At 41.7% G+C, this 27,987-nt stretch overlaps 1 protein-coding gene across 4 annotated transcripts in view; it reads left to right on the forward strand.

Moving 5' to 3' along the window:
* SASH1 (SAM and SH3 domain containing 1) overlaps positions 1-27,987 on the forward strand; it is a 178,778-nt gene that overhangs the window by 119,569 nt on the left and 31,222 nt on the right. For 3 of the 4 annotated variants that reach the window (XM_081296607.1, XM_081296606.1, XM_081296605.1), the window contains 2 exons: positions 2,307-2,408; positions 26,189-26,321. In XM_081296607.1, coding sequence (XP_081152733.1) covers positions 2,307-2,408; positions 26,189-26,321 — 235 coding nt within the window. Of the gene's footprint in view, positions 1-2,306; positions 2,409-20,816; positions 21,544-26,188; positions 26,322-27,987 lie in introns of those variants that run through there. The other variant, XM_081296608.1, reaches the window with a different exon arrangement.

Genomic DNA, 27,987 nt, shown 5'->3' on the forward strand with positions numbered 1-27,987 from the left:
CATTACAATGAAACTTATTTGGCTGCTCCTGGTAGGTTGAGGCTAAGGTGTAGCATGAAGATGGAAAGAAAACCTGATAATCCCATAATGATCCCATTTGCCAACTGGCAGCTCTTCTCGAGTATTCAAGGAGGATGTAGCATCTCAAAAACGATGCATCCACATGAGAAGAACATTCTAGCACGGTGGGGGAACGTGGAGGGGTTCAGTGACTGCCCTGGGCTCCCAGCTTCCCAGCTGGCATTTAGTGTCTGCATCCAGCCTCTTGCCCAATAATCAGTAATGCCCGACTCCTCCCACAGATGTCCAGGAGGAATTTCTGAGGCAAAAATAACATTTGGAAAAGTTGCCTCCTCCTAGAGGAAGGAGGGTCAGTGTGGTAGCTTTGCCACGCCCCAGAGCTCTAGAGGTTGGGATGGGCCCTGTCACTGCCACATGGGTTTCCCATCAGGCTATTTCTGTTTCTAATTTGCTTGGTTCATGGAATGCGATTTGATCAATGTCTTAAATTCATGTCTAAAAATGGCTTTATAATAGAATATTAATGCAGTGACAACCGAATTGTGCTAAGTAGCAGAGTTCAGTTTCTGTTTTATGAAAACATACCTAGAACTTCCCACATAGGCCATTCTCAAAGATCCTTCATCTGATTTTGCTGTCAAATTTTCTCCTTTTCCTAAAGCATTTCACTTGTCTCTGTGGTTTTTTTGTTTTTGTTTTTGTTTTTGTTTTGGTGCTGGGGATTGAACCCAGGAGCTACATCCCCAGCCCTTTTTTTGTATTTTGTTTTAGAGTCAGGGTCTCACTAAGTTGCTTAGGGCCTGACTAAGTTGCTGGGGCTGGCTTTGAACTTGCAGACCTTCTGCCTCAGCCTCCCAAGCCCCTTGGATTACAGGTGTGCACCACCACACCTGACACTTGTCTTTCTGTGTTTCAAAAACCAGGAACTTAGTTTGTAATCGGAAGCTTTAAATATCTCTGAAGATATTCCAGTTGTCTGGTCATTTTCCTCCCCATCTGCTCAAGGGCCTCTGTAAACTCCATAACATTTGTTAGGTAGTGACATTGAACTAGTCACTTGCTCTTTTGAACAAGAAATGCAAATGAGTTTTAAGTCAGTCAGTTTGAGCGCCCCATGTCCCTGAGATGTCTGCAGCCTCGCCCATTGTCTCCTGAAAAGAGAGTGCTTTTAACTTATACATGTTGGAGGTGTGTCAGAGGCCACACGACAGACAGTTTCTGTTTTCAAACTTAATTTGCATCAAGGAAAGATGTGTTTGGATGTTGGAGGGGAAATCAAGGTTCTCTGTGGAAGTCAGGATACAAAGAACCCCTTGTGTCGTTTGTTTGATTTTGATGAAACCCGCAGGGCAGGGTGTTCATCTTCCTCTGATTCTGGAAGACTTGTCTTTTTTTTTTTTTTTTTTTTTTTATTGTTGGTCGTTCAAAACATTACATAGTTCTTAATATATCATATTTCACAGTTTGATTCAAGTGGGTTATGAACTCCCATTTTTACCCCGTATACAGATTGCTTTATCACATCAGTTACACTTCCATTGATTTACATATTGCCATTCTAGTGTCTGATGTATTCTGCTGTCTATCCTATTCTCTACTATCCCCCTTCCCCTCCCCTCCCCTCCCTTCCCCTTTTCTCTCTACCCCCTCTACTGTAAATAATTTCTTCCACTTATATTATTTTTCTCTTATCCCTCCTTTCCTCTTATATGTAATTTTGCATAACCCTGAGGATCACCTTCCATTTCCATGCGATTTCCCTTCTCACTCCCTTTCCCTCCCACCTCTCATCCCTGTTTAATGTTAATCTTCTTCTCAAGCTCTTCGTCCCTACCCTGTCCTTGGTTACTCCCCTTATATCAAAGCAGTCATTTGGCATTTGTTTTTTAAGGATTGGCTAGCTTCACTTAGCATAATCTGCTCTAATGCCATCCATTTCCCTCCAAATTCTATGATTTTGTCATTTTTAAAAGCAGAGTAATACTCCATTGTGTATAAATGCCACATTTTTTTTATCCATTCATCTATTGAAGGGCATCTAGGTTGGTTCCACAATCTTGCTATCGTGAATTGTGCTGCTATGAACATCGATGTAGCAGTGTCCCTGTAGCATGCTCTTATTAGGTCTTTAGGGAGGAAATTGATTTCTTGGAAGACTTGTCTTGGACTGGCACTTGGTCACCAACACTGGCATGCAGAAGGTCCCCAAAGGGATCTTGCTGCCATGTCACAGCCTGCATGCAGCCATGATTTCCATTTCAATCTTCCATTTCTTTTTGCTGCAGCTCAAGGAGTACGAGGCCCAGCACCGGCAGTCAGCGTCCTTGGACCCCACCGACTGGCCAGACGGCTCCTACCCGACGTTTGATGGGTCCTCCACCTGCAACGTGAGTTTGTTGTCTCTGAGCCTCTTGACCTGCTCTGCTGCCCAGGGATGACCTGTGCCGTTTCTGTCTTGGTGGTGCTTTCTTTAACTCCCAGCTCTCCCCCGAGTCTGAGAAAAGGCCTCTCTTCTTTTCTCAGTAATAGAGACTCCTGGATAGTCAGAGTCATGCTATTTGTGCTGGGGTTTTTGCTTGTTTGTTTGTGGTAAGTGCACATAACAAAAATTCTACCATATTAATCATCTCCGAATGTGCAATTCAATTTCATTAAGTGCGTTCACAATGCTATGCAACCAGTGCCACAATCCACTTCTAGTGGTTCATCATTCCAACAGAAACTCTGCACCCATTAAATAATGGCTACTCATTCTCCCCTGCACATGGCCCCTGACAACACCATTGTACTTTCTGTCTCTGTGAATTTTACTACTCTAAGCACCTCATGGAGGCAGGATCATGTATTTGTCCACATGTGTATGGTTACTTTAAGCCACAATAATTTTTTTTTCAAGGTTCATCCACATTGTAGCATGTTTCTCATTTTATGCCTTTTTTAGGGATGTATAATATACCACTGTATTTATATACCATTTTGTTTATCCATTCATCCATTGATGGACACTTGGGTTGTTTCCACCCTTTAGCTATTGTAAACAATGCTGCTGTGTCCAAGTATCTAATTGAGTCCCTGCTTTTAATTCTTCTGGGTCATGGTTAGGGTAAAACTTTCTAGAATACATGGTAATTCTATTTATTTATTTTTCTTTCTTTTTTGTGGTAGTTGGGATTGAACCCAGGATGCTTAACTGCTGAGGTACATCCCCACCCCTTTTTGTTTTTTATTTTGAGATAGGTTCTCACTCCATTGCCCAGGCTACCTCAAACTTAGCCTCCACAGTAGCTGGGTTTATAGGTGTGTGCCACTACACCTAGTTATGTTTAATTTATTTTGAGGAACCACTATACTTTTTTCCTATAGTAGCTGCTCTATCTTCCATTCCTGCCCAGTAATGCACCTAGTTTGCTGCAGCTCCAAATTCTCTCAGCATTCTTCACTCACGTTTTAAAAAAAATTTTTTTCTCTTGTTTTGATAATAGTCATCCTAATGGTTATGAAATGTTACCTTATTTGTGGTTTTTATTTGCATTTCCTTAATGACTGAGGATGTTAAACATCTTTTCAAGTTTTACTGGCTGTTTGTATATGTTTGGATATATTTCTGTTCAAGTCCTTTGCCTATTCTCAAATTGTGTTGTTATTGTTGTTGGGTTGTAGGAGCTCTTTATATATCCTAGATATTAATCCCCTACCATATTATGTTTTATCAATATTTTCTCCCATTCTGTGAGTTGCCTTTTTACTTTGATGTACAAAAGTTTTAATTATGAAATCCAATATCATTTTTTCTTGTGTTGCATTGTTTTTGATGTCAGAACCCAGAATCATTGCTAAAACCAATGTGAAAAAGATATCTTGAGTTTTCTTTTCTTGGTACTGGGGATTAAACCCTGGGATGCTTTACCACTGAGCTACTTCCCCAGCCCTTATTATTTTTTTGAGACAGAGTATTCAGAATTTCTGAGGCTGGCCTTGAACTTGTGATTCTTCTGCTTCAGCCTCCCAAATTGCTGGGATTGCAGGCATGCACCACAGTACCCAGCTTCTAATTGTTTATAGCTGTTAGCTATAAAGTTGAGATCTTTCACCCATTTTAAATGTTTGTATATAGTATAATATATGGGTCCAGCTTCATTCTGTTGCTTGTGGATATCCAGTTTTTCCAGAATCATTTGTTGGAAAGGCCATCCTTTCCCCAGTGAATGGTCTTTACACTTACTGAGAATTAGTTGACTATACATGTGAGAGTTTGTTTCTGGCTATTTTATTCTATTGGTCTAGATATCTGTACTTTGCTAGTACCATACTATTTTGATTACCACAGTGTTATGTTCAGTTTTGAAATTGAGAAGCATGAGATCTCTAATTTTATTTTTCTTTTAAAGATTGTTTTAGCTATTTGGGGTCCCTTGAGATTCCATATGAATTTTAGGATGGATTTTTCTATTTCTGAAAAATGTGTCCTTGATATTTTAATAAAAAACTGTATTGAATCTATAGGAAAAGAATGTATTGTTATATGAAAAATATAAAGTTCTTTGATCTATAAATCTATCTTTCCATTTATTTAGGTCTTTTAAAATTTCTTTCAGCAATGTTTGCAGTTTTCAGTGTCTAATTCTTGCCTCTTTGGTTAAGTTTATTCCTGAGAGTATATATATATTTTCTTCTTTTAAATGGTGTGTGTGTTTGTATGTCTTAGGATTTTCTACACATAAGATTATATCATTTTCAAAAAGACATAATCTGACTGCTTCCTTTCACTTTCAATGAATTTTGTTATCTGTGCTGTTTTTAATGTGACCAAAGCAGTGCTTTTTAAAGTACGGGTTTCAAGGGATTATAGGAATTGAAACTCCAGAATTTCAAGTAGACATTTCATGGTGCCATGATCAAACTGTTTGGGAAAGGAATGTACATGTTTTGTTTTGCTTGTTAGCTTATATCTTCCTCAAAATCTGGAAGCAACTCTACCTCTGGGTCCACAGCCTCTTGTCCATGCCCCATATAGATAAACATCTCTCTAAAGCCTACCTCTTTTCTTGCAATCATGTGTTTTGAAAAAGCCCAAAGGTTTTCCATTTCTGTAAGATGAATTCCAAACTTTTTGGCCCACTCAAAGCCCTGTGTGATCTGGCTTTAATCATTTTCTCTGATCTCATCCTTCATACCCACACCCAGCACCCTCTCTTCCAGCCACATTGGACCCTGCATGCATAACTGAACCAACTTTATTTGTGCTTTTGTACCTCTCTGCAGTTTCTGCTACCTAAAACATATCTTCCAAATTTTCCTGGTGGAAATCCCTGCATCCTTCAAGGTGGAGTCCAACTCTCAGTTCCAGCTTTAACTTTCCTTGGCCTTCTCAAGTGTATTCATTGCTTCCTGTTCTGTGCTTTTATTAAGGTAGATTTATACATCAACCCTAAATCGTTATTCTAGAGTATCAGAAATCATTGTACGTTTCCTGGCTTCTGGGAAATCACAAGCTCTGTGAACAAGACAAGCATTTTGTGTTCTTTGTCTCTCCACTGAGTACCTAGCCCAGTGTCCAGCTCACATTGAAATGTTTAATAAACACAGTTGTATTTGAACACTCATGCTTCCTGGCTGCCTTAAGAGCATGTTTTATGTTTTGCAACTACAGATTGAATCTTTACCTTTATTTGCATCTAAGCAACAAATGGTGGTTTATCAGGAGTAAATAGAACCCTCTCATTACCTTCTTGTCCCTGATTTCTTGAAACAAGCACCGGATTGCCACTGCAGCTAAAGGATTATGAGATTGAAAGCCCTGCCCAGTTAGCTTTTGTGTGAAAGAGAATGAGATGTTACCATTTATAATAATAAATGTGTCATAGGCCAGCCAGCCCTATGTCCTGGGACCATGAGGTCATCAAAAGAACCATGTCCATGGCTTTCATTGTGCCTTTTATCCCAAGTCCTAAAGACTAACATAATTTAAATCACGAACCTAAAGAATCTTGAAGAATAAATACAGTAACTAAGGATGGGTGTGATTCAAACCCGTCTCAGGCAAGAAAACACAAGACTCATTTGTCCAAAGTGGGTTCTTTAGTATCAGACCCACTTATACTCTACTGATTTAACACATCTGAGTCAGGGAAGTTAGAAGACTTTTTCTACACAGAAGAGAACTGTAGTAAAATCTCATACACTTAGCCTGCAAGGAGAGAAGCCTGTCTCATTTAGGAAAAAGTAAATGTATGTTGAATGCTGTAAGAATTTTGTACAAGCCACCAAGGAAGAATTATTATATTCTGGTTTCTTGGACCCCTTTCAAGGGGTTAATCATAGCCATCACTTAGCTATAAATTCACAGAATGAAATTGGTTCTTCTTAAGGGTTGAGCATTTTATTCTCTTGAGCATTTCTGTGTTCATTCATTTGGGAGACATTTATGGAACCCTTCCCATGTAGCAGTCATATCGCTAGATGTTTGGGTACAAAGGTGAAGGAGAAAGAGGCAGTCTTGCCCTGACAAAGCCTGCCCATTAGTGCAGAGCCTAAAATCACCCCCACATGTGCACACTCGTTTGACATGCCACGTCCACATTTCCATTATTAACTTCTTACCAAACTGTCTCTCTGTAGATGGCTGGAAAATAAACTCAGCCTGTTGTCGTGGATGAAGGGCCAGAAATAATCCTGTGCTCCCTCCCTAAGGGTACGAACTTCCACTAGAGTGACCTTTCTTGCTGAGAACGGTGGTGCACGCCTGTAATCCCAGTGGCTTGGAAGACTGAGGCAGGAGGATTGCAAATTCAATGCCAGCCTCTGCAATTTAGTGAAGCCCTAAACAACTCAGTGAGACCCTGTCTCTAGATAAAAATATTAAAAATGGTTGGACATGTGGCCCAGTGGGTAAGAATCCCTGTTCAATCTCTGGTATCAAAAAAAAAAAAAAAAAAAAGAATGTTCTTTCTTAGAGCTGAGAATGTGGCTGATGAGAGGCTCTGTGTTATGGAGAGAATTTTCTGAAGCAGTATTCTTTACCTCGTGCCTTTGGCTCCTTGACTTCCTGCAGACACACCCATTGAGTCTTGCTGTTAGAACTATAGTCAGCCTCCCCTGTCACTGAGGTTTGCTTGAACTTGATTGCAAACCTAATGCATCTGACTCTTGCTGCTCTTGCCTGACTTTAGCCTTTACTGTGTTTTTATGGTGACTCAGCTTGAACACTCCCCATCCCCACCAGAATATTCCCTCTCACTATTCTGGATTTGTCTCCATGGCAAAGCAGTTAATTTCAGATAATTCCCACTGTGTCCTCCTTCAGCCACCATGAATTAGGCAATTTTCAGCTTTCTATCGATTCCTTTCTATACTGAGATGTAAATAGCCCATTGGCTCTCATTGGGAATGCCCTGGCCATGAAAGCTTCGGGGATCATAAGGCCTTTGTCACCAAGCCTCAATGCCTATATTGATGTCTGACATGCCTTAGGACTTCATTTGTGCTGATTTCATAGGCTCCCCCACCCCCACAACTGGCATTAGATAATTGCGTGTTGCCTCACAATAAATCCATATGCACATTCCTACTTTCCAAGAGTGTTAAGTACTAAAGATAGTTACCAGGGGAAGTGAAAAATAGCTTTCTGTTTGCCAAAAGAGAATCTGTTCTGCGCTGCTTCTCATTAATAATAAACTTCTGTTGGGAGTGCTAGAATTTTAAACAGGGGTTTTGGTGGAGACCTTCACTTTATTCCTTGTTAAACATTTAACGTTTAATGTTTTCCTTTTAATTTATTTTAGTAATTTTATGTTCATTTGTCTTTTGCCAGAGGAAAGGTTATACGAGCTGTTGCTTTATGCTATCTATCAACTTGGTGCCTGGTGGTTCCGTTGAACTTCTTGCTAAGAGAACATTTAAAAAAATCATGCTCTCTGCTTTACTAGGTTGTGTAGTATTTTTTACTCAAGGTGTAAATCTTACTAAATCATTGGTTTTTATGCTTTTGCAAAGCTGGTCGGTAAGAGTTGGTGATCTGTACCTGATGCTTGAATATCATTGAAAATGCTCACACTAAAAGATCGTTCCAAAAAATGCCAAACTGCAAGCATTTGATTATGATGATATTTAAATTATTTTTAAAACATATAATGTATCAAAAATATATTATGACAACAAAGTACGAGAGCTCTTAATAATCTGTTGTAAACACGTATTTGGTTCTCCTCGTTCATTTGCTTCACTTCATAGAAAACATGTTCACCTAAACATCGGCGTGGTGTTCCTGGAGCTAGAGCTCTTTGCTGGTGTGAATTCGCTGTGATGAAGTGTGTTTGTGAAGTGAGTTATCGTGGAAAGCCGGACATCATTTCAGAAGCAGTCATTTTGCATTTGGGGAGATGTAGAACTGGGAAACATCCGAGCAGCAAAATGTAGGAGGTTAACTGTGGTGCCAGTCTAATGCCTTCCATCCACGTGCATCTCCGTAGCCTGTAATTATTGCCACTAACCTGGTGTGAGGTGCGTGAGAGCCACGTGGTTGAACTGTGTTGAAAGTTTGGGGTAGCAGAGAGACAGAATGCCACGTGGCCACTTCTTTTACTTTTTACAAAAGGCTATTTTAAGTGTTTCCTTGATTGAGGACTGTGAAGGTCTCAACTAAAATATCTCCCCTGTTCTAAGATGTTTCTGTGAGCATCTGTTAAAGCTTTTGGGCACTTTCTAAAGTTGGAACCCATGACCTTGTCCCTCTTCAGCATCGAGGTTTACTCAGTTGTCATTGTCTTCTTCTCCTTCTCCTTCCCTTTCCTCTTGTTCTTCCTCCTCTTCCTCCTCTTCTCCCTCTCCCTCTTCCCCTTCCTCCTCTTCCCCTCCCCCTTCCCCTTCCTCCTCTTCTCCCCCTCCTCCTTCCTCTTCCTCCTCTTCTCCCCCTCCCCCTTCCCCTTCCTTCTCTTCTCCCCCTCCCCCTTCCCCTTCCTCCTCTTCTCCCCCTCCTCCTTCTTTCCCCTCCCCCAAGCCTTGCGCATGCTAGGCATCTGCTCTACCAATGAACACCTCCAACCTCAGCCTTTTACATAATTTTTCCAAAGTTATTTCACCTGCATCAATAAGAGACAGTGTCTTAAATAAGCCAGCTGATTCAGATATAATGTTTTAGAAGGAGTGGTTACTACAGCATTAGTTTAAACTAGAACTTTCTAGAACATCATTAACAATTCTAGTATGTGCTAAAACCAGGTCATCCCTCATAGTTCCTTTTTTTTTTTTTTTTTTTTGTGGTTCTTGCAGTGAATGGCTTAGTTTCTATTATGGCAGAAGAAAAGGCTAACACTGTAATCATTTTTTATGGACTGTGGTGAGAGATTAGAGCACATGCTTCTGGGGCCCCTAAGCAGCTTGCATTTTGACTCCTTTGGGGAGCAGGTAATAGCACCCTTCAAAGTGTAGACCCATGGTGCTCTTTTTAGAGTATATTATTCTGGGCTGAACATGATTTTTTTAAAAATATGGACTATTCTTGATGTGTTTTTTTTGAATATATTTTTTAAAGCCAGAGGAATTCTTAGAAAATACGTATACATATAGGTTAAACATTATTGGGATTTTTTTTTTTTTGCCCTTTTGTCTGTCTGTCTGCCTATCTATATATCTATCTGTCTGTCTATCTACTGGTACTGGGCTTGGACCCAGGGGTGTTTTACCACTGTGCTACATCCCTAGCCCTTTTTAATTTTTATTTTGAGACAGTATCACACCTAGTTGCCCAGGCTGGCCTTGAATTTGTGATCCTCCTGCCTCAGCCTTCCAAGTAGCTGGGATTGCAGGTATGTGCCACTGTGCCCAGCCAGTTTTATTTTTATTATTTAAAGGTGTTCAAATAAAATATAAACCACTGTCACTGATATCACCCTGTATGACCTGAAGGAAGACTTTGTATGCCAGCATGTGATGTATTAACAAAATCTCTCATCTAGAAATATTCCTGACAAGTAAAAAAAAAAAAAAAAGTAGGATTTCCAGATTTTCATGATGTAGCAGCATAATTTGTTCAATTCATAAATGATATGAAGATACATGTATGCCACAGTCCTGGAGTTGGTGATATATGTAGGAACTGTTTTGCCACGAAAATAGTTGACCTTGTTTCTACCATCTTCTCCCACATCATTGTGTTTTATGGTAAGGAAAATTAAAAGAGGATAGATTTCAAGTGTAGAAACAACTTACATTTCTGAATAAGTTATTTTCTTTGCTCCGTGTTTACCTTTTCCTTTGTATTTCTTTTCTAGGGAATTCTTTCATAGATCTCAGTGTGAGGGTTTCAGCCTAAAAGAATTCTAATTGGCAATTTTTTAAATTTATGGATAGAAAATCACTCTACTCATTGAAGTTTTAATGGTGCTAGACTTAAACATGAGATGGCTGGACATGTGCTTTGCTATTTTATTTTTCACTCAAAAGGTAAGTTTACTCAGCTGAGTGAAGTAGCACATGCCTATAATCCCAGTAGCTCAGGCGGCTGAGGCAGGAGGATTGCAGGTTCAAAGCCAGCCTCAGCAACTCAGCAAACTATTTAAAAAAAAAAGTGAGTCTACTCAGTTCACTTATAATATGAACAGGAGAAAGTAGAAATGAAGCCTAGCAATAGTTGTCAGAGGGCGTTTATGCTCTGAGTTCTTGGAACAGGTATCAACAATTCTTTTCAGCGTTGGGGATAGACCTAGGGCTGGCCCATACTAGGCAAGTGCTTGACCACTGAGCTGCATCCCCAGCTCAGCAGTTCTTCATACCACTCTGTATTATGTTGTGCCAGAATAATTAATCCTTTTCTAAATATTTCTAAGTATAACTATATTTAGAGTAATTTTTATTGATTCTGCTCTTTTAATGCAGACTTAAAGTCTGCAGATGGCTATTCTGATTTTTATGAGCAATTTCTGTGAATTTCCACTTTATATGTTTGGGTGGGAATATACAAAAAAGAAATATTACCTAGTATTTTCATAAAATGGTAATTTTGAAACTAAAATGATAGTGAAGTGGGGACATATTAAAATTCTTATTAAAAGGGTAAAAGTAATCATTCCCTAGGTATACAGTTTAGGGTAAGATTAATAGGCAAAATCAATCCATTTGAAAAACATACACAGTGAGGTCTTTTGAGAAATAAGAAATATGTTCCAACTGGATCTAAGCTGACTGAGCCGTTGCTTGGTGACTTCCTATGGTTTATTCCCTACTGCCCTCTCCCATTCCCAGCCTTCTCCCTGGGACAGGGTCCAAAGTTTGAGGCATGTATTTGATTAGTCCCTTAAGATTACCATGTTGAAACAAAGTTAGACGAGAAGGAGGCATTTGCTTGTAACCAACCTCTGGAAATCAGGCGTTTGCCCAGTGTGGGCAGTTGAGAGGCCCTTTACGCTCAGATGTGAGTCAGACCTGGGCCCAGAGCCCACCCTCCCTCCCACCTGTTAGCTCTGTCTCTGTGGCAGGTCACTCATCTTTGTGCTGCAGTTTCCTTACCTAGAAGACAGGTCCATCCTATCATCCCTTTGGGGTATTGCAAGGATTAATGGCCCAGAGTGCAAATCCCCAGTGGATCTTAGCTTCTTTTACTCTGTATGAACATCTTCTGACCTTCCTAGTAGCTGTAATTCTTGAAATTCTTGAGTTCTCCTAAAAGTGCTATTTTTGTACATGCCATTAAGTTTACGTATTAGTAGATAGCTTGGTCAGAACAAGTCTTTTGAGAAAAAGTGCTTGATTACTTAGTTATACTTTTATGGAGTCCATAAGCAGTTTGTTTTCTGTTTCACAAGATAACTCACTTTGATGTGAGTAGGTCTAGGGCTGGCTCAGTATGATCAAGTAAGCGTGTTTGGCCTTGCGTAGACTTTGTGAGGGGTGAATGGTACTGAAATTATCTGGGGTTTTTCAGTGTTGATGGTAATTTCTTTTAAGTGTGTAGGTGTGGCTTGTATACAAGGAGGATACTCTCACCACTCTCAGCACAGGTGCAGAAATAACTAGAAGTTTGGCTCTTTGCAAACTAACTGGCTACATCTTTGTTTTCACCCAATTTGTGCAGATACAGGAGGTTGAGGGTGGTGCCTGCAGACCCTCCTCAACATATCAAGGGTTACATGAATCAAATTAAATATTAACAACATATGCAGGTACTATATAATCTGAAGGTATCTATTATAAAATTTTTAACCTCATATAACTTTTGGATTTGGTTTGGTCTGTTGGGTTTTTTAAAAAAAAAACATTTATTTTTTAGTTGTAGTTGGACACAATACCTTTATTTTGTTTATTTATTTTTATGTGGTGCTGAGGATCAAACCCAGGGTCTCGCACATGCTGGGCAAGTACTCTACTGCTGAGCTACAACCCCAGCCCCTGTTTTTTGTTTGTTTGTTTTTGTTTTTTAATAAAGTTGAGCCCCATGAAATTGTAGAGATATATAGCTTTTGACTATAAAAATATCACTTTGATTTGTCCAACCTGATACATGACTATTAAATAAGATCTACGTACCACTTTCCCCCTGTTAGCCTATTATATCTAAGTATAGATACAGTCTGATTTGGGTTAGGAATTGGCATTTCAATTTGCAATAACAGTTTCTTATTTTGCTTATGGGAGCAACCTCAGGGAGTTTGAGGATAAGAGAGGATTTCCAACATTTGTTCTTTGTTATCAATTTGTCACATGTCTATTTGTCATTAATTCATATGCTCTAGTGCCAAGCCGTACTTTCAGGATGGGATGGAGAGATACCAGGCCTTCTCGTGGCACATGGAGAGGATCCAGACTGAGCATCCAATAAGCCTGATCCCATGAGCTGGGTCCTAAACCAGCCCATTGAGATTATAGGCTGTCCATCACCTGTTTATAGAGTCCATTTGGATTTCGTCACCACAGATACCTCTTGTGTCAAAGCTCTTAGAACGACAGTCAGTCATTAGACAGTGGCACTCCTTTGGAAAGCAACGTCTTAACTGAATTATAATTCAACAGAATAATTCCTATAAAACATCCCTTTTTCTTCTATTCTCTATATTCCCTATTTTATTCTTTGCTCATGTTTCTCTTCCTTTTTTTTTTTTTTAACCACACCACATCCCCTCTGACAGTCCGGTATTCCCTGTACTATTGGTAGTACTATGCTAATAACATTGCATCATAATTTCCTAAAAGAATGTAAATCACTTCTTGGCCCAGGGAGTAGGTGAAAGAATGCCATCTCAAGCATTCTTTTATTCACTCATTAGGCAGACATTTATTGAGTTCCTACATGTGCTAGTTCCTGTGCACAGAGTTGTGCTTGAAAAGAGAATACAGACAAATGGATGGCATGATTGTGGACTTAATTGGGCTATGCCCACCTGGTGTGCAGGTGCACACAGGAAGTCCACTGAGCATCTAGGAGGCCTCCCCAGGGAAGGTGACAAAATGCAAATTCTCCAGGGGATAGAAGAGGAATGCATGTCTGTGAAGGGAGCAGCAAATCCAAGATCTAGGGAGGAACTGGGTAAGTTTAAATCTTGGGTCTTGTGAGAAGATTGATTTAAGTATCATGAAACTTTTCCCTTTGTTCATGTTTTGGCTTCCAGGAGATACTTTCCATTCTTTGTTCATTCTTATTTAGGAATTTGTTCTATATTGAATTGTTTTGGTCTTCTATTTCCTTATTTCTATGCCTTTTAAAAATATTTTTATTAGTTACTGATGGATCTTTATTTATTTATTTATTTAGATATGGTGCTGAGAATCGAACGCAGTGCCTCACAAAGGCTAAGCAAGTGCTGTACCCACTGAGCAACAACCCCAGCCCATGTCTGTAACTTTTTAATTCATTCATGTTTTATATCTTGTCTTGCAGACTCATTGAATTGCATTCATGTTCTTATTAAATTATTTTATAGAGTGAAACAATTAGGAATTTCTTTGCCTTCCTTTTATCTGTTCCTGGTAGAGATATGAGATCAAATATCAGATTTTTTTTTCCTATGCTTTCTCTTTCTCCCTGCCCCCATCTCCCTGCCCCCAATAATTCATTTAAATAGTTGTCATGTGTTTTTTTTTTTACCTTGATCATTCTTGGTTGTCTCTGGTCACATTTCTATTTGTGCTGATGTAACAGTGGCCATATTTTGATCCTTTTCCATACTCTCTGATAATAGATTTCCCCTTCTTCCAAGATATAGTTGAGGGCTTTACTCTGTGTGTTGCTGCTGTGGTCTGATGAATGGCCAGGGACATGGCAGAATATGGTCTCCTCGGGACACCTGTGCTCTGTCTGTCTCTCCTGAGACTGTTAAAGGTGCTGAGCCAAGTTCAAGCCATTTAGTTCATGGGTGATTGGTAGGGCAGAGCCATCCTGCCTTCCTTCATACTCTAGTTCTAGTGAGTTCCTTTGAATCAGGATTGGCTTTGCCATTGACTTTCAATCTCCCCACTCATTGCTGCCCATTAGCCATTTAAATGATGAAGAGGCCCTGCACTTTCTTTACTTCCAGATTTGGTCCTGTATGAAAGAATTCTCTGGATATTTGCCAGTCTGGTTGGGAGAACTGGGGACCTTCAGGAATTTCTTTCTTACCTTCACCATGGACTGCTTGAATTTTAATACATTAGATCATGTACCTTCCTTTGTTTGGTTGCTCTTGGTGGAATAGTTTTGCTGGATTTTGGTAACTGGTTTTGAAGGAACAGGGCTGTTGGTCATTTTTCTAGTTGTTGTGAGAAAGACACTCCAAGGTTCAGTGTTTGGCAGAGATTGTGACCTGGTAGTTTTATCAATTATGCAACAATCAGTACCCCCACCTCTCTATGACTCCTTTTCGAAAATAGGAAATCAGCCTAGATGTCTTCAGTTTGGAACTTGGAGTAGATTTGTTTATTATTCATTCTGCAGACAGAGGGAGGACCATGGGAAGGTTGTAGGTCTTGACTCTGGGGTGACAATCTGCTTCCAGCTTTGCCAGATGACTGCTAACCTAGTGGCGGGAGTTTTGGGTTGGAGGAAGGGCCTTGGTGTGTACACCTTCCCCCATGACCATTTGGCTCTGTCGATTTTCTATATTTCTATATCGTCATCTGCCTGGACAAAGTTGTTTGGCAGCCCTGTCCCAAAAGTCATCATGCCTGATCCATGAGTCAGTCAGTCTGAGATGCCATAAGAGTAATGTGACTTTGTAACACCACCCAATCCCCACGGACACTTAGCACTCTGGGGATGAACACTTCATTAGCTCCCAGAAACTGGAGCCTCCAACGCATGTGTAATTGCCCTACTTGGCAGTACCGCTGTGAATCATCTCTCCTCCAGGCACAGGAGAGTCCAGGGTACTTGGCAATGAGGGGCTTGGGGTTTTGCCCTAACCTTCAGGGTGCCTCATGTCATAGACACGTGTTGGTCTACCACTCTGGTCCTAGAAAGGGTTCCTCAGAGCTGTGGACACCTTGCCCAGCACCCCTTTCTACCGTCACATTGTTAGCATAGCCTATTTAACATGGACAGCCAGTTCCAGTTCCCTGACCTACGGGCAGGGTGACATAATTCCACACAGAAAAATCTCCCCAAATTTTACAGATGGGAGGGAATTCAGCCCTCTTTCCTCCACCAACATCCCACCCCAACCCTCAGGAGCAGAAAGGCATTTCCTTGGCTCCCTGACCACTTGCAAATTTTGGGGCGGGTGGGTTCACCCTCCTTCTGAGTTGCTCTAGACCTGACAGTAGGATTCTTGACGTCTTCTGTTTTCTCCTTCCTCCTTTTGGGGGAAAGTAGTACATCATTTGGGGTAGATTAAGAGCAATTCAAATTTCACAGGTTTAAGAAATAGAATAGAGCTTGTTGTGAAACAAAAAAACCCATCTGCTGCTCCTTTGGGTTCTTCATTAATTTTTTAAAGTTTCTTAAGTGAATTAAGTGCTGACAAGTCTCTGCCCCTCGGGGATAGTAATATTACCTCAAATTCTCACATACTTTTTCCAAATAAAAGTATCCTATAATTATCATCTCTCCTGCCTCCACCTCCTCCTCTTCTTCTTTCTTCAAGTCTGGTGACAACTAGTTAATTTTGAAACTGCTGGAGAGATTATTTCAGTGTTACATGGCACCTCTGGGAGAAGAATGGAATCTCCCCTTTTTTTTCCATATGCTGACAAAAATGTCCCAGTTTCAGAGGCAGTGATGTCACCATCTAATGAGCAAAATATTTTTTACTAAACCCATGAGTCTCCTTCTCTGACTTCTTCGTGATAAAAGAGGGCGAAAAAAAAACCCACAATGTGTTTTGTATTTAATATAGTTACACATTTTTAACTGAATATGACTTCTTTAAACACAGCGAGACTAATTTTTTGGTAAACACAAAGAACGACACATTAACTCAGTGACTATAACCAGAGGCCCCTGCTGTGACTGGACGCTGCTCAGTCCTCACTGTTGGGAAAATTTTGAACCTAACCAGCGAGAGACGGTAATGCTACCCCCAAGGTAGGGAGGGACCTTGAATGCATCATTTCTTGGACCGTGGAGGGAGATCAGGCTTGTTGGAGAGATTATGAAATCCAGCTTGGAGAAGAGGAGGGGCAGGGAAGCCATCGTTGATTGATGTCACATGCTGTTTATAAGGCACGGCACAAGTCGAACTCTTCTTTGTCTATCTAATAGGCAAGCATCTAAGGTCAGAGGGGGCACAAAGAAGTGGGGCCTCAGGACTATCCAAACACTGGACTTTCAGGCTTATTTAGGAATATGTAAACATTCCCCAAACCCGCGACAAGTGCCTTCCCACTCACAGAAGCATGCCTCAGTGTCCCCAGCCAAAGGTGAGTTCTCCCACACCTGAATCCCTGCGTCTGTGTTTCTCGTGTGCAGGCACCACAGTTGACCTGCAGTGCACACATTTCTGAGCTTGTCTTGGAGCTCCCCCTACCCCTCGACTCCTCGACTGTCACCTTCTAAAGCCTGGGGAGGCAGCTCACAGATTTGTATCCCCTGCCTTTTAGAATGCCTTGAATCAGTTCCTTCCTTCCGTCACTCATTCGTTCATTTCCATCGGAAAAGGTCTACTTAGCACCAGCACAGATGCTATTTTTATTAAGCTAAGAGGAAAGAATATGGCAATGCTCAGTGTTAGCCATGGTGTGAGGAAATATACCCTTTTTTTTTTTATTGCTCGTGAAACTTTAAAATAATACATCTTCAGAGCAAGTCATTAATATGTATCAAAAGTCTTAAAGATATGTTTTTTACTCATCAATTCTACTATTTGTTTTAAAAGAACGTGTTACACATGGTAGATATTTTACTCCAAAGTGTGTGCTGGGCATTGCCTGTAATGTTGAACGATTAGAAACATGGAAATGTCCAATGACAAGCACTATTTAAGTAAATCCTTCTGTGATGGAATACTATTAAATCATTATTGTATTTTTTCTTTTTTTTTAAAGAGAGAGTGAGAGAGGAGAGAGAGAGAGAGAGAGAGAGAATTTTTTTTTAATATTTATTTTTTAGTTCTCGGCGGACACAACATCTTTGTTGGTATGTGGTGCTGAGGATCAAACCCGGGCCGCACGCATGCCAGGCGAGCGCGCTAGCTTGAGCCACATCCCCAGCCCCTCATTATTGTATTTTTGTTTGTTATTTGTTGACATGGGAAGATTCTCAAAGCATGGTGATTTTACAGAGTGGGTTTTGCAACAGTTTGAGCAGTGTCCACAGAGAGTTCTGGACTTCTCTGGAGGAACCTGCAGCTCATCGATGGTCTTGGGGAGGGAGCACTATTACAGGCAGGTGTGCTGTTTCAATTTAAGTCTGTGTGTTCATTTGAGAGAGCCCTTGGGGACACTGGTGTAGTGCCTGTGGACGATGGGGAGGCTTAAGGTCAAATGTCTTCATTTTTGTACAAAAGCATAAGCATAAGGGTGGAGGGAGAGAGAGAAAATTCTCCTCTGCATGTGTTTGGGGAAGTGGGAGGACAAAAAATACATATTACCAACTTTTCTCTTTGAGTATATGGAGAGGATAGGCCATTTCTCTTTCTCCTTTGTGTGTTTCTGCATTTTCCAATTTTAACATTAAATATGTATCATGTATAACCAGAAATTTATAATAAATGCCCCTAAAATAGAGATATAAAAATGACTTCAAAATGAAGCGCAGGGAGGGATCAGGTCATATGGTGGTGGTATTGTGTGTGCAGAGTCCTCGGTTGACTGCAGCTGGGTAGCTGAGGCCAGGAGGCTTTCCAGATGGGTGGGCAGAGCTCTCCCTAGAATAGGAGCCAGCCAGTGCAGAGGTGGCCAGCACAAGACAGCGTGGGGCACTTGAGATGCCCTGAGGAGGTGTGGGGCTGAGAAGCGGGGCTCTGAGGGGCCTCTCTCCACATCCTCTCTGAGCAGTGGGGTGGAGCATACAGAAACTGGAGCTAAGGGAAGGGATCTGAGCCCTCTGAGGCACATTCTGCAGCAAGCCCTCTGGACCTTGTTTTGAGCAGCTAATGAAGTGAGATGCTCACATCTGTATCTGGAAAACCTACTGTGTGCTGGCTAAGTTCAAGTCTACTCCCTGAGAACAAAAGTAGTGGTGCCCTTCCCTCATGAATTCTCTTCACTCCCAGGAAGGAAGTTTCCCAGGATGGCCTGGCCCCATCTAGTTTTCAAATTTCCCAATTTACCCTATCACACCATGAGGACTGGGAACTCAGGGCTGGGGAGTCCATTTCTTCACTCACGCCAAATTACACAAATATTTATGGGCAGGTACTGTGCTGGGCACTATGAATATAAGAGAAGTGGAAAGAGACCTGGTCACTGTCCCTTCAGAGCTTCTTGCCTTCAGAAAGACACGTCCATGTTGAGTCTCCATGTGGAGCCCAACTTTGAGTAGCTCTGTGGACACCCGAATTGTCCTCCAAGAGACGGCAGCAGTTACATTGAAAAGGGGTGTGCTATGTCAGCCCTCCTTCCCATTCTCTCAGGAGGCTCTGAGGAGTGGACTGGAGGGAAAGTCAGAGAGGTGTCTTCCCTCCGCCCTCCTCTCAATGTCTGGATCACTCCACTCCAGAGCCTCACTGGGTCTCACGTTGACCTGGGGCTTCCAAGACTACCAGGCACCAGGCTTCCTATGCCACTCTCCTCCATCCCCCCAAGAGCCCAGGAAGCTTCTCAAGGCCTGTTTTAGAAAGGAGAGAAGTTGAGAAACATGTTCAAGGCTACCCCCTTGCCAAGGGCCACAAAGGGGATCAGAACCCACATCTGTTTCGCTGCAAAGTCCCGGCTCCTCATCCTGGTCTGGCCTCTCGTCATCTCAGCAGCCTGTGCCCCCTACCTTCAAACATCACCACGTCCCCAGTTTTTACGTGGGACGGCTGTTCTTGCCTTGCTCTTTCCACAACACCCAAAAGAGCAGTTTGTAAGAATAAAAATCAGCACTGATTATTATTGAATTTTAGTCAATAATAAAATAGAAGACCGCAGAAGTAATAAGCACTACCCAACTCCAGCTGTTGATTCTGTGCACACAGTTTTAAAAACAACAGCACTGTAGGGTAAATATCATTATGTTAAGTCACTCATGGAGGAATCCTTGGACCCCTAGAAGTAACATGATTTGCTGGAAGATTTGGAAATGAAACCGGGGTGTTCTGACTCAGGATACCCAGGACTGATCCTCTTCCTTTGACCCCACTCTTACTGGGGCATTCTCGTTTTCTTATTTCTCCTGACAATTTTAAGTCACTCTGGGTGAAGAAAATCATTGTCAACATAGAGTAAGGTGGGGGGGCAAACCCACAAATTTCCCAATTCTCCCCTGCCATCCTGTCTGTGAAATGGGGTCATGCATATAAGCCCTTAGCACAGTACCTGGGAATGGTGGGCATTTGGTACCTTCTCACCTTTGGAAGCACAGCACTGGAAAAGTCCCTGCCACAGTTTGGTTTGCGGAACATGTGGTCCCTGAGCTGGCTGTGGGAAAGGGAGTTCATAAACCAAAGAGCACGTGGAAGAAGCAGTTTTTATTTCTAGGGGTCCAAGGCAGTATAGGGAAGTATATAGGCCATATAGGGAAGCTGTGGCGAACCCTAACAGGAGGAAGAAGAGGAAGTTCCATGAAAGATGGGAGGAGACAGTTCTGGGGCAGAAGACTTGGGGGAGCACAGGGTTGACGTAATTCTTGCCAAAGAGTGACTGAGGCCAGCCAGCCAGGGAAGACAGGCAGGCCAGACCCAGGAGAGGGGGAGGGAGTGCTGGCAGTCTGCTCTAGAACCTGGGATCTCTGCAAGGTAAACCGTGACCTTCCACTCGGGAGCTGTGGATTCCAGTGTCCTCTCTTTTTCTTAGTTTAGGCAACCTCTGGACCCCCTCCCTTTCTAACCTTCTGTTTTCCAAGGAGAGGTGGTCATTAGTACTCATTGTGTTCTGCAGTGTCCCACAAAGAGATGAGCCCATGCATAATACATAAAGTCCCACACAATGAGAGCGGCTGCTAGCTCGAACTGTGCACTGGGAATAAATGACTGACCGACTCAATGAATTCAGCCCTGGAAAGATAGACACAGACTCGCAGCTCACGTCATGGAGACTTTATATGGGGTTTTCAGTCCTGTGTTGTTTAGACGATGCTCTGTGTAAGTTACAGCATGTGCCTGGTGCTCCCCAGAGACCCCTGAGAAAATTAAACGGTCATTTTGTGACACAGTCCCCAGGCTCATGCTTCCAGAATGCCAGAGAACTCAGCTGCCCTGAAACATCATCGAAGCAATTTGGGGAGACAGTTTTAGAAGCCTCAGTGACGGGGAAACAGCCTACATTTTACTCCTTGTGGTTAAAATAGAAAAAGGAGTGAGGAGAGAGAAAGTGACAGCTCTGGGAAAAAACCAAAATCATAAGTTTTAATTCAGTAATTTCCAAAATAGCCCCTGGAAGGTGTTTATTTTCAATTGAGACCACTCCCTTCAGGAAAGGATTGGAAGAATATCTGCAAAAAAAAAAAAAAAAAAAGATCCTTTTTTAAGTTCAGTCACTCTTAAGGGCTAGTCCTTGTCCTGGATTTGCTCAGATTCTCGCGTTCTTTCTTTCTTTCTCTGGAATTCCATAGACAGCAATTAAGGAACTGGAGGCCAGCAGGAGGTCAGAGAGCCTTCCTCAGTGAAAACAGGGATTGTTGGCCATGCACAACACTCCCTTTTTTCCTTGTGGTGAATAGGAGATTTGCTTAGAGCTGATGACTTATGCCTTTCTTACAACTTATGCAGTTAGCAAGCGACTGGGGAATCGGGCAGCAGGCAGAGAGGCTAATTGAATCCAGTGTCTTAACTTTCTTCTTCTTCGGATGTTGGGCTGTGACGGTGGAGGCTGCCTGATCATGTAACTGCAGAGAACATGTTCGAGGAGCACCCAATCCTGACTTTGAGATTACAGACTTAAAGGATCTAGAGGGAGCCGGTCTCCAAGTGGGGAGGGGGCGGGGGTGCCGGACCTTTTTGAAATTGCCCCTTACAAGCCTGCTAAATGCCGAAGCCGGTAAGTCGCCGAATGCCTCTCATGAGAAAGGCAAACTTTTTCTCTTTGCATCAAGAAAAAGCTTTTTGATTGTTCCCCTGATGTGTCTTTCTTTTCTCCTTAAATCCCTCTCCATTTGTCCTTCTCTGCTTACTTTGCTGCCTGTAACCCGGAGCATTCTTGCCCTGCAGTCTTCTCCCCATGGCCGTGAATGGCTTTTGGAAGAGAATAGTAAATATTATTTTGAGAATGGAAGAGAAACAGCATGCACGGATAGGAGCTCATTTGTGAGCTGTGCTGGCTTTTCGTGTGGCAGACTTGAATTCAGACAGCGCTGTACATTGTTATTTTCATAAGTTTACAACTGATGGGTTTTCTTCTCTTAACTTTAATGCCGAGACAATATGCACTTAGGAAGATGAAGGGTCTATGTCTGATGTATGCTAGTTTAAAAAGAAACCGTTGTGTCTTATAAGCAAGTGTATTTGCAATTTGAAAATTATTCTCAGAAATGCTTATTTATCTTACGGTGTTATGAGGCACTAGGGGAGATAAGTTGACTTAGCCTGGGTGTTAATTGTGACAGCGTGTTTCGGGTTTGGAGCAGGGGAGGCAAGCTGAGCGAATGAGTCTGGAAAGGGCAGGGTTTATAATCCTGTGCTCAGCATGGTCTCAAGTGGTCCCTGGAAGGATCTAGTAGTTCCTAGCAAGTCTGGTTTAACCTTTATTCCGGAACATTGATTTCTCCTGTGCCATGTGGCTTTGTGGAAGCATTTATTCCACAATCATAGTTTTGAGAAGTGTTTGTCGTAGGGTCCAGTGAAGTATGTTTCAGCAGCAGTGACAGGCTTCCTCTCAGCAGTTAGGGGATGCTTTCACTGTGCTCCAGGATACAAATCTTCCTAGTTACAGATGTGATTAATTTTGTTTCCCTTTTCTGATCATCCTGCATGTAGCTGTGTTATAAAAGTTCTCCACGCTGGCTCCATGGCTTTCCCATTAGAACATCGCAGATGTGTCAAGGATGCACTTGTTCCAAAAGAAGCTGGGGAGGAAGGAGGCTCCACCCTCCTTCTCGAGCCAAATGGCCCCAAAGGTTCCCCATTCAGAGTCCTGGCAGCCAAATGGTGTACTATCTCTTTAAAGCAGCTATAGTTTGGTGCCTTGGCTTGGTCAATTTGTTATGGTTAAAAACTGTGGAGCCAGCTGTCTGCAATCTGATGTAATGTTGCTATGGAAACCAGAAATGAAACACTTAAGCATTCACCACAGAATTACTACATATAGCATTAGCCAAAGTAATTAAAAGTTGAGCCATATGGGCTTTCTGGTGGAAAAATCTGCAGTAGAGAGGCTAGAAATCAAATGTTTCTATTTACAATACTGTGAAGCCACTTTTATCCCACATCCTTTGGGTGAAATAAGATGCCTTTTTCTCTTGAAGGTTTGGGGTGGGGAGGTATACAGACGGCTGAGTGCACGCTCTTGTTTATTGGTGATAAAATTAAAATTTCTTTTAGTAAACTCTAGTAAACCCTGACTCAGGGAAAGGAGATACTACCATCTCACGGTTGAATATGTGTGAATATTTTTTCACTTTGGTTTATTTAAAATCTGTTGTGATAGGTACTTCTGATCCTGTTCCTTAGAATCATTTATTTTATATACGTGCAGATTTCCTTTATAACATTTCAATTTAAAATTTATATAATTATGTATTTATTTTGTGTTTCTTAATTTAAAACATTCTGAAATTCCTATCCTGGGTAGTATATTTCCTAAATTTTATGTATATATAAAATAGCTATTTTCAGCAGCTGAGAAGTGGCACTTGGTTATTTGAAAAGAGAAACATTACATGAAGCATTCATGCTTCACCGCCCAGTTTAGGAGAAATGCAGCTTTTTACAAAATCTTTATGTTAAAATGTGTCACAACAATTTTCCTGAGAATTCAGGAGGATGCGAGTCTCCATCAATCAAAAGCATCCTTGAACTTACAGGCTGACTTAAGAGGAAATTTCTTATTTAAAGAGAAAACATACTATATGTATTTCTTGAATGACTTGAGTTTTATCTTACATTCTTCTTCGTATAAATTTTGCTGCATCAATCTTGTCAAGTCCAAAACATGATAATGCAAAGGAAATTGATAGTTGCCATGCTTTGTGATTTGTCAATGGTAAGCACCTCCAAAATTACCACCTTGTTTTTCTTCTTCAGAAAAATAGAAAAGCATCATTTCAATGTTCTAAAGAGCTTACATTTCTCCAAAAGTGGATGGAGCATGTGAAAGCAATTAACTAAGTACCTGGACTATGTTCTTTCTCACCACAGTGGATCTGGGCAGGGGAGAGCTGGGCTTGGTGGCGGGCATTGCCTGGATGTCTGTTGTCCTGGTGGAACTGTTTAGATTTCTCCCTGGAAGGTTCTGTCTAAAGCGTCTCCCCTGCAGATGATTTGTGTCTTTACAGACTACGGATTTTGCATTACTAATTTCTGTATCCCATTTTTTTTCACTTCCTCATATGCCCCATCCATTCATTCATACAAACCACCAACTAAAACAACCAACAGCCAGGTGCAACCTCTGTGTTACAGATTTGGGGCAGGTAATACAGCTTCCTGTATCTTGATCACGAGCACCCTCTGCTTATTTCATTTTCAACTGATTCCGGTATTTTTAAGGCGAGGGTTAACAACATGTCCTGGGCTTCTCTCGTGGGTATGTTCAGAGACTTTCTGTCATGCACAGTTGCTGCTTCTGCTGGAATTGCTTGGCGTTCAAGCTGCATCACCAGGCACAATGTTGTCACATGTTTCTGCGTAATTCCATGTACCCTGGGCTCTTCAGGTGCCAATTACCCAGAGCAAGGGTTCACCGGGTTCTCATTCCTTTGGTTGACCACTCTGACCCATTTCATCACATATCAACGTTTCAACCAAGTAAAACTGAAATTCAAATATGACAGTATAAATATGTATTTGGTTACATGTATTATTTTAATTTTTTACCTCTTAAGTTTTAGCCTAATGTACCAAGCCTAATTGTCAGCATCCAAAATAACCAACCTTCTCAGTTACCTGGGGATCCAGTTTCCATTCTTCTGGACCAGGTAGTCAGTAGTGAACTTTAATTTTGAAACCTATACATACTGTTTTATCTAGGAATTTGGAAGAAATTGGACATAGATGTTGATAAACCTCACAGAAGGGAAGATTGAACAGTACCCTCTCTTAATGACTTGCTGATAGGTTTATGATAATTAATCATTAGTGGTCAGGAGGGAGAAAGTACCGTGACGCTATGCTGTGAGCTCCAGGGACGGACCAAGGCCAGGAAAGTGGTGGTGTTTATCCCATAGAGAGGGCCAGAGTGCTAAGAAAATATTTGTGCACTTAACAGCCTGCACTGTTGTTATGCCTCAGTCATTGATGGAATCTTCCCTAACAAGAGTTAGCTGTCCTCTGGTAACTCCTGCTTCCCTATCTCATCGTCTATAAAATTGGGATTAATGAGAGCTTTTCTTAGGCTAAAAGTCCCCTCATTCACATTGCATTCAGATATGTGGTTTGTTTTTGTTTTGTTTTTCGGTTTGAGTCATTTCGACCATTTGGTGAACCGGGTTTGAGGACGTGGAGGGGAGGCTGCTGTCAGGATGTGCAGGATTAGCTGGATGCTCGCTAGTCTCCAGGGTGTGCTGAGGCTGAGCTCCCAGCACAGCCCAAGCACCGGCCCATGCAGCACACTGTTAGTGGGAAACTTCTTTGGCTTTTCCTCATTTTGAATAGATACAGCAGAGGAAGCTGCATATTGAATGTTGGAGCAGACTTGTTCACAAGGAAAGGATTGTTTTTAGCCTGGGTCACTGCTGCAGAGAGAGAATTCTCTCTCTCTCTCTCTCTCTCTCTCTCTCTCTCTCTCTCTCTGTAATGTTTGATACTTGAGGGAAAACAGCTGGGCTAGAACATACTTGGATCTCTGCAAGGCGGGATGGGATGCTGGGGAATATGGACTGGACTCTATGGCGGAAAAGGTCAGCTCTTTCCCTTGCCTCCCTTGGAGGAATGCAGGCTGTCCTCATCCTCGACTTGTGAGCCCCCCGAAGGAGCCGGGAGGCGGAAGGAATGGCTGTGATGTGGCATCCGTCCTGACAAATCGGACAGGAGGAGGTTCTGCACTGCTTCCCCTTTCCTGCCTGCTGTTTTTGATTTTCGGGGGAGGACTGGAAAAAGTCAACAGAATTTTGGTTTGGAGAAGTAGTTGATGACCACGTTCAACAGCAAGTCCTGATGGGCCAGACAGAGGAGAGCCCGGCCCAAACCGCAGCAGTGTAACTGGAATTATAGGGCCAGCTCGGAGAGAGTCCTGCCGGAGAGGTCCTGTCCCTTTTAGAGACAGGGAACTAGTCTGATGAGATAAATGTCCTGTGTGCCATTCAAGGGCAAGGGTGTGTGCTTCATGCCCAGGACTTAATTCTACTTCAAATTAGATCTTAAGATGGTATGTGCTGCTGTGTAAACCTATCGGGCAAATCTGTTGGTGCCCCAAGTTTGGGCACAGAACTGCCCAGGTGCCTGGTAATAGGAAGGCCAGCTATACCCAGACGCAAGAGCAAGGCTCTGGAGTAATTATCTGATTAATTTTTCCTCTGTTTCTTTGCCAGTCAAGAGAACAATCGGATGATGAGACCGAGGAGTCGGTGAAGTTTAAGAGGTTACACAAGCTGGTCAACTCCACTCGCAGAGTCAGAAAGAAACTAATTAGGGTGGAAGATATGAAAAAGCCCAGCACTGAAGGTAAAAAAGCCAACTCCACCCTAGTTATTCCGAAAGAAGTCACTTGGGGTCAGTTTTTCAGTAGAAACAGTATGATTTCAAGTGGAAAATGGATTGAGCTCTGGCCCAAGGCTGACAGAATCGAGTCTGCTCATTAGCAGGGGAATGCTCTCCCTGTTGTGGAAGGGAGGAGCCCTGAGCCCTGGGTTGAGTATTTCAGGGACTCAGTAATTTAAATGTGACAAACATGGGAAATGGCATTATGTGACAGTGAAATTCTCTCAAGTGTGGTATAGCTTTAATTACGAGTCTGTACCATTTTATATAAACCTTGCAACTTCTTAGCATAAGCCTCTACTTCCAGAAAGGTTTGTAGTTCTTGCTCAGCGATTTTAGTCCAAATATGATAGATAGTACATCTGTGTTGAACAAACATCTAACCATCAAGGCACTTAATATCCCTTTGAATCTCTGAGGGGTGATTTGTACTCTGGTAAACAATCTCAAGTCTCAATTGAAATAGGGTTTTAAGGACCTTCAGTTCTGAGGGGATCTTTAAGAGCAGTATTACAGACTGCTAAGATGAAGCAGTAATGTCAAGAGAGAGCCCAGCTGGGCTTTACTGTCCTGAACAGTTAACCTTTGAATTGCAATTATGACGGTTTAAATCTCAGCCTTATTCATCTCCCTTTTTAGTAATATGCATTTGCAGCATCTTGTAAAATTCTCCCCAAAAAGAACAAATAAAAGAATTTCTTGTTTGAAAATGATAGTAAACAAACAAACAAACAAACAAAAAAAGCTCACATCACTTGTTAAAATGTCACATCTACATGATGAGGAATTTCAAAATTTTAACATGTAGGTTTCAAAAGTATGATTGTAGAGGTCTTCTTGTTCTATGTAAATAAAATCAAGCCATGTAGGGAACTGTATTTCCCCTTATTTGCAGAGATAAGAGTTTGTTATTACTGATGCTTTTTAATTTTGTTTGTTATTATTTGTTGGTTTAAATCATCTAAAATAGTACTGAGGAGGAGGGGGGTCTTGTGGAAGAATGGAGGTTAGAAGGAGAAGAGGGGAGCCAGTAAGAGAGACATCAGCTTTATGGCTGGTTTTATAAACTTGGAGTTGTCTTTGATTCCAGGGTTGCATCTGGGTGTCTTTTTTGCACAGTAATTCTGTTTACATTTGAGGAAAATGTTGATTTCTGAATATTTCAATCCCGCCTGTCAGCTCTGGTTCCCATAGGGTGGGACACACCCTGATTTCCTCAGGCCATGGTAGGTCCCGTGGAACCACACAGAAGCACTGCTTGGTACTGTTGGGATAACCATATGGAGTTTCCAAAGTGTAATTCTGAGGGCACATTTTAAAACAAGCTTCATGCACACTTGCCAAAGTCAAATTTTAGCTATAACAAATTGGTGGGGCTTTATCCATAAATAAAATGGATGAAGTACCCGACACTGGGCCCACCACCCTTCGTGTGTAACAGTCAAGTGTCTTGGGGCAGCCTTCACACTAGAGTACCATTTTAAACATACAGAGATGCTTTGATTTGTATATTTATGCCAGAATAAATCAATTCAGCTATCTCTGAGCAGCCTCATTGAAAAAAAAAAGGGAAAATAACATCCAAAGATTTGTAACTAGAGGGTAAAAGTAATCACTGCATGGACCACTG

The sequence above is a fragment of the Spermophilus citellus genome, assembly GCF_964194105.1.
Source record: "Spermophilus citellus genome assembly, chromosome: 5".
NCBI classification, from domain to species: Eukaryota; Metazoa; Chordata; class Mammalia; order Rodentia; family Sciuridae; genus Spermophilus; species Spermophilus citellus.